The following is a 13,171-nucleotide window of genomic DNA, read 5'->3' on the forward strand; positions in this document are numbered from 1 at the left end:
TGTCTACCCTGACATGGCGAATGAAGGGCAGCGGCCCGACCAGTGCCACCACACCAGGCTGTGCCGGCGGCTCCCGGCTCCAGCTGACCCCGCCGATACAGCCATAGGAAGGAAGGTCTCTCGTTACTTTATTACATATGAGGAAACTGTGAGCTCTTAACTTCTTTGTATCCGCCCAAGCATTTAATAAGGATCTGCTGTGACCGGGATTTCTAGGGAGGTTCAAAAAGAACAGCCTTATCTGGAAAAGGAAACCAGTTCCCACCAGTTCTTTGCATCCCATCTTTCAGCACTGTCAGAGTAAGATGCTTGTCACTCCTTGTGGTGCTACTCACCCTTGCAGCAACTGCATTGCATCGGTTCCCACCTCCCTGTGCATCACCAGCCACAGGGCAACTGCTGCACCTCCCTACCTTTACGTGGGGCTGCTGTGGAGCTTCAGCATCATCTTGACAGCCACTGTCATGAACCTCTCTGTCTGTTTTCCACCTTGTTCTCCCTGAAAGCCCTTCTTCAAGAGAAAAGCCAAGATGAAATAAGGTTTTGTATTCAGGCCTTGAAAATGGAGCCACCTCCACTGTCCCCTCATTTTAACCTCATCTGCTCATGACTTCATAAATAACAATCTGCAGAGCTTTGAATATGTTGAGACTTACAGCCATGCTGTCCCATGAGACTTAATGCCTCCTGAATGTCCATTCATCCTTGTGCATCCCCTGGGGACAAAATCAGAGTCAGAACACTACGAGAAGATTGACAGACAACCATTTTAGGAAATTATTTTCAAGAGGAAAATGTCTGCAAAACTTCTCTCAGACTTAAAAACAAAAATGACACCAGTTCATGTTTCCTACAGTTCTGACAGGTCAGCCAAAGATATTTTTATATATATATACATATTACATATTTATAAATACTATTTTAATATGATATGTTCATTGTCATATTATTGAAATGTTTTTATACTTAATGTTAATATTTATCCATATAATCATATCTATCAATATGCTAGATACATATACATTATTTAAAGGCCACAGTTCAAAAAGCCAGCCAGCTGTGTTAAAGAAGAGAGAAGGGTCATCTTTACAGAAAGTGGCCTCTTCAAAGCTGGGATTGCCATCCGGAGACTTTGGTTTTGATCTCAGAAAGTTTCAGGATTTAAGTTCAACATTGTTCCTTCTCTGTTAAAGAAAAAAAAATGTTTTCTTGGAAGGTACAGATGGTCTGTACCCCAAGTATGCACATCCTCAAAAATACCATTTTCTTCCAGATAGTCTGACCCTTCAGTTTAACAGATGTACTCAAAAAAAAGAAAACCCATTTGTTTTCCATTTCTTTGGATGGACTGTGCCTGTGTTAAAACTAGCTCCTTTTCTGCAGTACTGCCACCTAACCACACCATCCATCCCTGCCCAGTATTTGCGCACCTGTTATTACTCTTTAGCCACAGAATATTGCACTTTTCCTTCCTTTTCTTAAAGGTGTTCTCCCACATCATATTCCTTCCCTGTTTGATCTGTACCATTTCACAGCACAATCTTGTTCCTATGCATTTATCTTTTGTTTGTGTAACCACAACCTTCTCTGATCTCTACTTCCATATATCCCTTTCATGTTCCCTAGTCACATGTGCTTAACACCCTTCCTTCCCCCAATTCTGGGCCCATTAACTATCCAAATAGTATTTCTGTGAGGAACCGACAGCCGCAGACACAAAATCTCATCCCAGGAGACCTTACTTACCAAAAGTTTATTCAGGTCTCCTTTCTGCAAAATCATGGTTTGCATTTTTGTTCCCTGCATTCTTAAGCAAAACTAGCTACGGCATTGCAGACTCATCCCACTGCTTGGAATTTCATATTCCAATTGACCAGAAGTGGCTCTGCGGTTACTTAGTCTCTCCTTGCTTTCTCTGCATTAGAAGATCAGTAAATTCTTCAGCTGCCCCACTAACGCAGCCCAGGTACCCTGATGCACGTTCCTTTTTCTCCACCAGTAACCGGGGGGGGGTGGGGTTGCAGCCCCTGCAATAAAGCCCATACGTTAGGCCCATGTTGTTACCCCCGCTAGATCTTGCACTAGTGCAGAAGCCGAGAGGCACACTCTGCGTACTGCCAGGCCAGCCTGGGGTCTATAATACAGCCCTCATTACATTTACACACCGATTTGCAAAAAAAATCCTTCTCTTGTGAGAAGTAGATTCCAGTCTTATCCTTGGGAGGATGTTCTCAGAAAGAAAAACTCCCACTCCTGAAGGACATGCGTGCTGCTGTGGATGGACATCTGACTAGACAGGCTACAAGATGACTGAGTGCTCCAAGGAGTCATAACAGTGATATGATACAACAGCAAGTAAGTTTTTGCCCTTTATTTGCAGGCTTTTAACAGTTACAGTAAGAATTGTCATTGCAAACCAGGAGTTTTTCAAAAACTGAGCCATAAAAGTTTAAAAAACATCCACAAGTCCACCTGCAAGTAAGACATGTTGGTACAAAAAGGAGATGGTGAGCTTTTACTTCTTCCAATCTGCTTGTTTTTCAAATATCAGATAGAACTAAGACACTAAGAAAGGTTGAATGCTATCAGAATTGTTCCAGCAGGTGACCATTTAATATTTAACAGCATATACTGTACCAGTGTAACAGAGTAGCTATGTTAAGTTTATGGGTTTGAGTTGGGACGATTGTTACTTTCTTCCCAAAAAGGACATTAAAAAACAGATTATGCCAAGATATCTGTAACGTAGTCCTAAATTGACTACATGAGTTTGTTCCCATTCTATTTATAACTCATCTTGGTAGCAAAGAAGTGATGTAAGCAACCGGGAATCTTAGCAGCATTTGCCTTACAAGACTGCAGTTTCCGTTTCGGTTTATACTGCACTACCAATAGGTCCACACATTCAACAGTCTTGCAAGGTGCAGTACTTGTGACTCATCATTCGCATAGCATTAAGAGATCCTTGCTTGCTTTGCTAGCAGAGATCAAAATCAACCTAACACAACCCACCTGCTGACCTGGGCGCTTCACAGTTTAACAAGACTGCATGTGTGGAAAAGAGACTTGCAGCGACCAGGTCCAAGCGCACAACCGGACTGTAAAGAGCAGACACCCAAGTCATCTTCAAATTCAGTCACATGCTATTGCCATCCTTTGCTTTGAGTTGCTCTAACAACGGAGTATTTAGAGTCGAAAAAAATATGCTTCCGACCTCAAAGCAATAAGTAAAGGTAAAGAAGATTTTATGTGCATCAAAATCCCCATTCTATGTCTGCGCTTCTGTAGTCCAACACCAGTAGGCAATGCCAGCAGTGCCAATTCTTCAGAATAAGGCATCCATAGAGCACTCTGGGGGCAAGGAGGGTGTTTTCCAGCATGACAGAGAAACCCTGCGGGGAACACCTCCCAGTGCCAGGGTTAGATAGATCACATAGCGCTTCTCTGAAGTTGCTGGTCCAGGCACACATCTGTGACAGTAACATTTAAGCTCATCTACAAAACGCACTTCAAATGAAACAAATCAACTAAGCTTACAGCCAATCTGCTCATAAGAGACTGGTAACAGATGCAATTAACACCTCATTTGTTTATAACTAATAACCAGTGTTATAGCAGTTTTTAAATGCTTAAAGCACACTTAAAGTCACATGACAGCATTCCTGTTACAAAGCCCCATTCTCTCACACACCATTAGGAGGAGGAAGCCAACAACACATTCACATTTCATCCACTTGTGGGAAGGAGAGAGAAAAAAAAAATATAAAGGAAAAAAAAAAGAAACTCAGTAAACTCAGGCAATGGTTTCCCCCAGCACACTCCAAAGAAAGTCTCAACATTACTGCTACTCGAGTCAGCAATGACTGCAACTAGGACTGGAGAATGAAAGCTGATATTCCAGGTCCTGCAAGCTTCATCATGAAAACCATCACAAACTTTAGCTTTGCCTAAATGTATCTGAAAGCATGAGAGACTTCAGTAGACATGACACTCTTGAAATACAGAACTTTATTTAGAAACTGCTTAAAATAGAAAAACCCTGTCAAGAAAAATCCAAGTCAAATATGGTTTCTCAGTAAATGGAGTTTTAGGGCAACAAAAGTCTAAAAGGCCACAAGAGAAATAGCACCACTGCAATTTTAAACAATGGCTAAATACTTGCATTTTTGGCATTCACTGAATTTGGGTTTTTCTCTGAATTTCACAAAGATTCATGCACTACACAACAATTACCATAAAATGCTCTCCTACACACATTTTAGGACAAGCTACCACCAGGAACAAATGAGTACAAGCACAACAGGACTGATCAATCTCAGTAGTGAAGGGGAATCAGAAGTCTTGCAGGATCTTGCCAAACACAACAGTAATGAGGGGCATGATAGCAAAAAAGGACAGTTAAAGAAAGTACTTTAAATATTAATATTTAAGTTAGTCTCAGTACTGTATTTTCTGCAATAACATTAGCTCTGTTAGCCAGCATCTTTTAGTTTTTACCCCAGAAGACTACTGAACTGGCAAGTATTATTAGATATGCCCTGGTCTGAAAGGAAAAAAAAAAAAAAAAAAAAAAAGAGAAACAGAAAAATCATCATCCTCATGCTCAATTCACTTTCATTCTAAGACAGTTGCACAGTGCAAGTCCTGTTACAACTGTTGGATTTGATCAGCATTTCTTGGGATGGCAAAGAGAAAGGAACAAGTAAGAGACCAAAATCATAGCAACAAAAATAGAGAAACAGGACAAATAGAAACAAGAGCCAGAAAGGAAAATTACTTCTGAAGAACATTTTAGGCAGTAAGACTAGATGCCCTTTGCTTTTTTTGTTGTTTTTTTCTTACAGAAAACACAGTACATTTTGGCAAAGTCATTAGCCACAATGCCACAGAAAAAGGATTTAGCACTCTTCAAGGTAATTTATGTGTCTCAGCTGTTCATACTCCCTCTAATCTTGTGACAGGCAACATTAAGGCCTATTTCATCGAGAACTAATCACTTAGTAAGCAGCTTTACATAGGAATGGAGTTTTGTTTTAATAGCCCCTTTTGAGCACTTGCTGACAAAGTGAGATTGCCATGCAAGGCCTCTCAGACAGCAGTGAATGGAGTTAAACAAACGTCTACCCCCAATATGAAGCACATAAAATCTCCTGTCACATTACTTCAATTTGGCATATGGAAGCATATTTTAAATACTCTTAAGGCATTTTATTATAATTTCTGTGCTGCAATTTCACATTAACTCAATCTTTCTGTGAGTCAGAGTCTTTAATTTCTCTACTACACACCACCTTAGATACAAAAAGAGTCTTCCCACAAACCAGTGTTTTACCAGCAAACCATTCTGCAACAAGTTCCAAATATTCAGCCTCTTGCTCCCTAAATATACCACCCTAGATGTGAATACTGCTCTGCTACGAAGTGAGAAAGAGCTCCTAACTCAAACCCACTGTCAAAAGTGAAACTTCCGCAAAGTGCACTTTAAGAAGAGGTACTTTTTTGCTTATGAAAGGAAACCAGTGAGTCCTCTAAGAATAAAGTGGAGTATTTTACAGTTAAGCACATGATCTGGGGCAAAGAATTCTGATGTTGCTGCTCTGCTGGTACAGTATGTGGTCTGTTAATACTCTTCTTGTTCCTCCTGCGGTGCTCCTTCGTCAGGTATCACAAAGCCTTCCTGAAGGGGAATAAAACAAGTGCTTTAATGAATATCTGATGTCAAACCAGTTCCTGGCTACTCTGTATGCTCTTTTTTTTTTCCCCTCCTTTTACTCAGGATAAATACCCTTAAGACACCATTTACAGCGTCAAGACATACTACCAGAAGAGTTATTTTCCTCAGCTTTGATCTATTTGTTACATGTTAGCCTTCATGAAAGGCTAACCTTGTTTGCTGCCTGACTATAATTATGTTATCTGTTCCTTTATTACAGGAAAAAGCTAGGCCATAAACCTAAAGAAAAAAATAATAATGTAGAAATAGACAGAGCCCCTGGAAAGCAAACCAGCTTCCAATTACAAGGGGAGGGAGGACCTATGCAATATAATTTATACCAGATTACTTACATCTGTGGCATAAAGAATTTCCACAATCCTCTGCAACACTGGATCATTCTCCCCTTCATTCTCCTGGCAGATCAATTCAATGTTCCTCAATTTGCCAAAGTAGAAGTCTCTCTCCTTCTCCAGATCTTCAACAGTAAGTTTCAATACATTGATCTGCCAAAAGGCACCAATAATAATTTATCCACCAAAGACAGAATTCAGTAGTATCTATCGAAAAGGCAGGCTCCCCGAACGTCTCAGAAGGGTGTTAATATGCAAAGCACTTCAAAGATAACCAAGATGGGGTGGGAAGGGGGACTGTGAGAGGAGGAAAAGCTGTATTTCTCAAATTGTAATATTATTGCCACAACAAACACCCAGTCCAACACAAGTGATACCACTTGGAAATTCTAAAGGGTTATTACATGAAATAGGTAAAGCACTAACCCTGCAGTTTTCTTTGCCAAGACATTTTTTCAAGACAACGCTCACACTGATGGCAGTTTTAGTTGTATTACATTCAGTATTTCAGTGAAGTAGCAGCTGCTCATAGCTCAGTTGGAATGCTGTGATAGCTGCAACACAGCTGTGGAAATACTTAAAAACAATGCTATGCATGATATGGCACATATTAGGTTTAAATGTCCGGGGGTACTCATGTACTGCAGAAAGGGTTTCGCTCCTATCAGGAAAGCAAGACCATTATAATGAAGGCTTCCGATTAAGTGATTTTAAATGAGCTTACTAGATTCAGATCATTTTCTTCCATCTGCCTGACCCAGTCATTTCAAGCTATTAAAAAAAAAAAAAAAGAAAAAACCTGCACATAAATCTATAAAGCACAGGTCAGCACAGTGCCATTCTGGCCAACACACCTGCTCAATCAATCCTGCTGATTCGTCATCTCCCCCAGCCTTTTTGACCATTCCAGTACCAGTTTTCGGGGTTGCTGCGGTCCTTTGTGTAACAATGGGCCTCTGTGGGGCTGCAAGATTAATTCAGTGTTAGCTCCTCTCAGAACATCTTTATTCCTCCTAGAAAGGTACTAACCCCCTTCCAAACATGCTTAGGCAGTTAAGAGTTTGAAGACATGTTCCTTCCTTCTTCCTGACTCCATGTGACATGTCTTCTTTTTTTTTATTATTATTTCGCATGTGTCGGCACCGATCCTTGCCACTTTCTCTTTTAAAGGTTGTTCTTTCTGTAGCTTCCAGATAACTGGCTACTACAGGATGACTCAGTGTTTGAGGCCTAGCACCTCTGAAACAAGATGCAAAATACTACAATTTCATACACTGATCTTAAATAGCAACCCAATCTTACTTTCCCCAGAGTTTTTAATGATCTAGATAATCTTTTTAACTATATTCTCTACCTGCACTGCTAGAACTGAGAGATTTCTTGGGTTTGTTCACAACTGGAGCAACAAGGTTCGGTGCTACCGTCTCTTGGCCTTGTCGAGCAGCAACAGGATCATACTCCTTCCCATCATAGTTTGCATCAAAAAATTTTTTGAACCACTGAACAAATTCAAAGTTGTCCTGAAATTTTCCTTTCACTAGTTTGTCCACAGGAATTATCTGGAAGGAAAAAAGTCAAATTCATATTAAGGATAAAGAACCTCTCTCTCTCTTTATATAAAAAGTTTTCAAGTTAGTGCACTCAGAAGATATGCAAATGTAATTCTTTGTCCAGTCTAAAGAAAATCCTCCTTCAACATAACTGTATGTCAAATAGCAGAATTTTTGCTAATAACTGGAATTAAAAACAAATCATGCTTTCACTGTGAGGGTCCACATAATTTAAATAATTCTGCAGCAAGGTTTCTGCTACATCAAGTTTCAACACAAAACTTCCTTCTGTAAACGTGAAGCTGGCTCATCCAGTGCTAGGTTTCATGAATCTGGACTGCTGGCCAATTTCATAGACCGCTAACACACAGACCTGCTACTTACAATTTCTCTGGAATTAGGAGTATAACTGAAGATTATTAAAAAGATGCAGCAAATTGTGAAGTCTTGTCTGTAGGCCATGAGCTGACAGTCCATGACCTGGGGCCAAGAGCCATTACCAGTATGTGATTATTTGGCATTTGAAAGCACGTGTCCAGTTTTGGACATACTGCACAAGCTCCTTCCCCCACGCAGAAGACAGATTCAGTGTGTGTTGAAGCTGCCAGTCAACACTGAATGAGGTGCCTTCTTAGAGGACAGGAAAAAGCTTTAACACAGAAGTGTTCTGCATCACACTAAACAAGCTGTCGGTAATTATTACCTAGATAAATCACCCTTCTGTAAGCATAACTACCATTTGATCTGAAAAGCTTTTTCACAGATCTCATTTTCACTAGCTTAAAATTACATATTTCAATACTTGGAGGCATTTAAAAGTATGTGTAGATGTGGCGCTCAGGGACACGGTTTAGTGGTGGGCTTGGCAGTGCTGGGTTAACAGTTGGACTTGATGATCTTAAAAGTCTTTTCCAACCTAAACAATTCTGTGATTCTACATGCTTGTAAAGAGGAATGGGAAGTCCTTAGGACTATCATACCAGCAGGTTATGGTAACATACCTGGTACAAAGACGGTTCAAATAGGAAGCTTAAGTAAACCTTATCTCATAGGAATTTCAATGTTAGCCTCTGCTACGTAAGTTGCACACAATTAAAATCTAAGAATTCATGTCATCATGAAGAAATGGAAACCTAACCTTAGCTGGAGTAAAGCAGATGGCATCCTTGATCAAGTGATGACACCAGTGCAAACCAAAACCAAAAGTTTTGAGATTTACAAACAAAAAGCAAACTCTGTTCCCAGATTTATTTAGCTCTAAATTTTAAAGTATGTTCCATCTACTTTTGAATCAATTACAAACCAGCTTACTTTGTCAACACCCATTCGTTTAAAACCTGCTTGTAGAACCTTGAAGTTTTGAATGTACTCATGTTCCAATTTTGCTTGAAACTTCACTTTCTTGAGCGCTACAGAACCTGGGAAGAGCATGTCCATAAACTGACAGTACGCAGCACCTGCCAAAAGGAAAAGAATACAAATCCCAGGATGAATCAAGTCAGCTCACTAGCCTACATAAGCTGTTTTTCAGTCAGATCAGCAAACTGACCTGACTCATTCCTCAGCTACACAACCCCTTAAAGGCATCAAAAGCAAGAAAACAGGAACATTCATTCTCCTTTGTTTAGTGCAGCATGGCTGTAAATAACCTTAAGCAAGCTGCAGAACCAAACTTTTGGTTTCATGACTTGAACTCTAATGAACAAGAGCAATCCTGCCTCTATAATTCAAAGAGGGGAAAAAAAAAAATCAAATGAGTAATCTGACCTTCCTTTCTTCATGGACATCAATACAGACAGATCTGAGATATCACAGGTGTCTAACAGCCATGTAATCTCTTATCAAAGCTATCTTATCCTCTTACCAACATTAATAAAGCTAAACTAGAAAAAATAATTATTCTAAAAGCTGTATTTAAACATTATTAAAATAGTGATACATTCACTTACTACAAACAGAACCTACACACAATTCAAGGTGTCCTCAAAGGTAAGAGGACAAATTAAGCTGTATTACATTTAAATCAAGCCTTAATCAAAGAACTGAAATAAGACAGTGTTTCTTTCTATTACTTTTAAATAGTTCATGTCCTTCATTTCAGCTCTTACTGTAATAAGACCAAAAGAAGGATTCAGTTCAGCCCCAAAGAGTAGATTAGCTTTCATATAATATACATACCCAATAAAAAAATATTTTTAAACTATATCCTCACTCTGCAGTGATCTGCAACTGCGTGCTACTGATAATACAATTGCAACATTCTTACCGTTATTCCCTTATCAATATCAATGAATTAGATGCACACGGAGAGTAGTGGGAACCTTAACCTAAAATATCAAACAGCTACACAACAAGCTTTTGTGAGGCCAAGAAGTAAACCATAGTGGTATTGCCCTAAACTAGTCTATTCATTGCAACCACAGGTAACAGAAGGCCCTATATTGTTCACTTTCTGTCAGGCTATTTTGTGGGTCTTTTGGGTCTCCCATTTTCACCTGTTCCTAGAAGATTGCTGCTCATCCACTGGTGTAAATAAAAAAAATTCGCCATTTGATCTGCACTGTCTTTCAGTTCACTTGCTGAAAAACTCCAGTGCCCAACTCAAAATTAATTAAAATTAGTAAATTGCCAGAAATCAGGGGTTTGCTAACTACTGGTAATCAGAGCAATAAGCATCATTACAAAAAAAAAAGACCACGTTATGAGTCAAAGGTCATCTTTTGTGCATTTCTGCAACCTCAAATCGCTGCTGTCACTACTGCCCTTGCCAAAGGTAACAAAAGCAAGCTTGGAAACTCCTGCTTTCACATGACTATGACAGACAACAAAACCCACTTCCATACTTGCAGAGGCATGAAGCATTTTTGCAGACACAGGAAAGGGACATTACTCTGCACATGCCACATCAATAGCTCACAGGCTTTTCCTGAGAACAGGTGAGCTGAAATTCTGCAGAGTCAGTATTAATTATCCTCACTTCTCTAGGCAGAACTCTCACAGCATTCAAGACTTGCACCACGTCTAAGCAAAACTTCTCAGCTGTATAAGTCAATGCTGCACACAACAGGTTTTTTAACCTGCCTATCTGAAAGCAGACAATCCTTATCATTTCCTTTACTCCTGTGGTTGTAGATCTTTAGTTCCTTCACCCTTACAGTTCTTCTCCAACACCTCACTAGACAAAAGCCACTACAAACACCTGCCAGATGTCTACTGTAAGTCCTCTGCTTCTCTATATTCTTTGTTGACGTTTCTTCCATGGACTCAGCAACAGGCTGCCTTGACAGTCCCAAACCTAAATTTATTCCTCCTTTTTTTCCACCTCCAATTTCCACATCTCTCATCCTGTGAACAACACCTTATCTCAAACTCACTGTATGGGCTGCACTTCCACTTTTCACCGAGTCCCTTCCACCTACCTGCTGCAGTTCTCTAAATCACCATCTTTTACCAAGGCTGCATTTTTAGCCTTAAGGTTTTTTTTCAACTCTTACCCATAGACCATTACCTGCTATTCAGTTTTACAAGCCTCCTCCCACACACACACACTCCTCCCTCTGATGACACTTGACTCCATTTCTGTACCACAACCACTTCCCCTTTTCTGCCTACAACTCCATCCAAGATTCAGCCATGCTAAAGTCAGCTGGGCTGACACAGACTGACACACTCCTTTACTATAAGGAGTTGCAAAGCCCAGAAGGTGAACCCAAGAGTCACCAGTACACCCTCCTCACACCTCTCCTTCTGCCCAACTTCCCAAAGAGGAGTTCCTCCCTCTTAGTAGATCTCTTCCATAAGGAGTCACGTTTGTTCATGTTCGTTACCATGCCTGTTAAGACTTACTCTATACATCAAGAGTAAATGCTTATTTCCTCACTGGAAAACACCCTCTCCTCAGAGTCTTTTTTTTTTTTTCCCCACATTGACCTCATTCATTCTTACTGCATCTATACTGCAGCGAGTCAGAAGAACAAGCCTCTTCCTCATGCTTATGTTACTAACAACCATTTCAATAAAACCGTAGCCATAACCAGACTGTAACACTGACCATGAACCTGCTGATGCCAGGAATTAAGCCAACAGCATGGCTATAGAAGGCCAGCACAGGCAGTTCACCCAGCGCAGCTGCACCTCCACAGAACCAGGGTACCCATCGAACCGGGGCTTCCCCTGAGCCCCCTTACCTGAGCACAGCTGCTCGATCTTCGTCAGCGTCAGCTGCAGAGACTCGTTGATCCACGCCAGCATGTCATGTCGACTCAAGTTATCACTGGTCACTGAAGTAGAATACACATTAACTGCCATTTTCTGAAAGACAGAAGGGAAGGTGTAAGGCCCCGGCCGCCACGGCCACCGGCTGTCACCGCCGCGCTCCCACACGCTCCAGGCTGGCGCGGAGCCGCCACGGCCCAGCCGCCCGCGCAGGGCGGTGCGGGGACAGCCCCGCTGCCCCAGCCGGGAGCCCCGGCCGATCCCAGAAGCAAAGGCGGCGGCTGCGCGCTCCCCCCGGGCAGGGCTCACCGGGGCGCGCACGGGCCTCCGCGGGCAGGAACCGCGGCCGCGCACGGCACGCGCCCCCGCGCCACCCCCGCGACCCCAACGCGCCCCGGCCCCGCGCGGTCCCTCGGGGGGGAAGCGCGCAGCGGGCGGCCCCCGCCCGGCCCCGCCGGCACAAAGCGGAGCCGCCGCGCTCGCCGCCCGGCCGCACCGCCCCGGGCAGCTGCCGCCGGGCAGGGCCGGCCGCGCCGCACGGCCCCGCCGCGGGTGGGGCGCGGCCCTCGCCCCCCCGGCCCTGACCGCCCCCGCCGCTGTGCCCCGCTCCGCCGCCTCCCGCCGGGGCCCCGCGGCACCCCGCGCCCGGGGCAGGCGCGGCCCGGCCCTGCAGGCCTCACGCCGGTCGCCTCACGGCCCGCCGGGCCGGCCCGCCCCGCCCGGCCGCTCCCCGGGCCCGGGCCCGCCCCCCCGGCCGCCCGCCCGCCGCCCGTCGCCCCGCCGCCACCTCGGCGCCTCGGCCCGGCCCGTTACCTGCCCCGCTCTCGCCCCGTCTCCTCCGCGTTCAAACCGGCCCCGCCCGCCTGCCCGGGACCGCACGTCACCCGCACGCTACGCGCTGGCGTCACGCGCGCGTCACGGCGGCGGCGGCGAGCGCCGCTGGGCGGCCGCGGGCAGAGCGAGGCGCGCAGGGAGCGGCGGCGGTTGCTAGGGGGAGGGGCAACTCGGCGGGTTGCTACGGCGAGGCTCCGCCCACCGCGGCCGCGGGCTCGCCTGCCATTGGCGGTGCCCACAGCCCCGCCCACAGCCTTGCCAGCCCGCGTGTCGCAGCGATGTCCGACGGCTCCGGGCGGAGGACCCGCGGGGCCGCCTCTAGCGGCAGCGAGCCCGGTCCCGCACCCAGGCACCCCCACACCCCGGCACCCCCGCAACCCCATACCCCGGCACCCTTGTATCCCCACACCTCAGCACTCCCACAAGCCTGTACCCTCACATCCCAGCACTCCAGTACCCCCACACACCCGCATCCTGGCACCCCTGTACCTTTGCACCCCAGCAGC

The 13,171-nt window shown here is 44.2% G+C and overlaps 1 protein-coding gene across 2 annotated transcripts; it reads right to left on the reverse strand.

Annotated features, from left to right (window-relative positions):
• Positions 1 to 2,356: 2,356 nt before the first annotated feature.
• On the reverse strand, positions 2,357 to 12,756 carry MAPRE1 (microtubule associated protein RP/EB family member 1). Of its 2 annotated transcripts, none has more exons than XM_037402460.1 (7): positions 12,645 to 12,756; positions 11,804 to 11,927; positions 8,928 to 9,073; positions 7,421 to 7,625; positions 6,921 to 7,030; positions 6,067 to 6,219; positions 2,357 to 5,677 (listed from the first exon to the last, which is right to left on the reverse strand). In XM_037402460.1, the coding sequence occupies exons 2-7, from the start codon at positions 11,922 to 11,924 to the stop codon at positions 5,621 to 5,623; spliced, it is 792 nt and encodes a 263-aa protein (XP_037258357.1). In that variant the 5' UTR covers positions 11,925 to 11,927; positions 12,645 to 12,756; the 3' UTR covers positions 2,357 to 5,620. The 2 variants fall into 2 exon arrangements, with proteins under 2 accessions (XP_037258357.1, XP_037258358.1); XM_037402461.1 differs by having other exon boundaries at positions 12,649 to 12,716.
• Between the last annotated feature and the right edge of the window lie 415 nt (positions 12,757 to 13,171).

Source organism: Falco rusticolus, chromosome 10, assembly GCF_015220075.1.
Source record: "Falco rusticolus isolate bFalRus1 chromosome 10, bFalRus1.pri, whole genome shotgun sequence".
NCBI classification, from domain to species: Eukaryota; Metazoa; Chordata; class Aves; order Falconiformes; family Falconidae; genus Falco; species Falco rusticolus.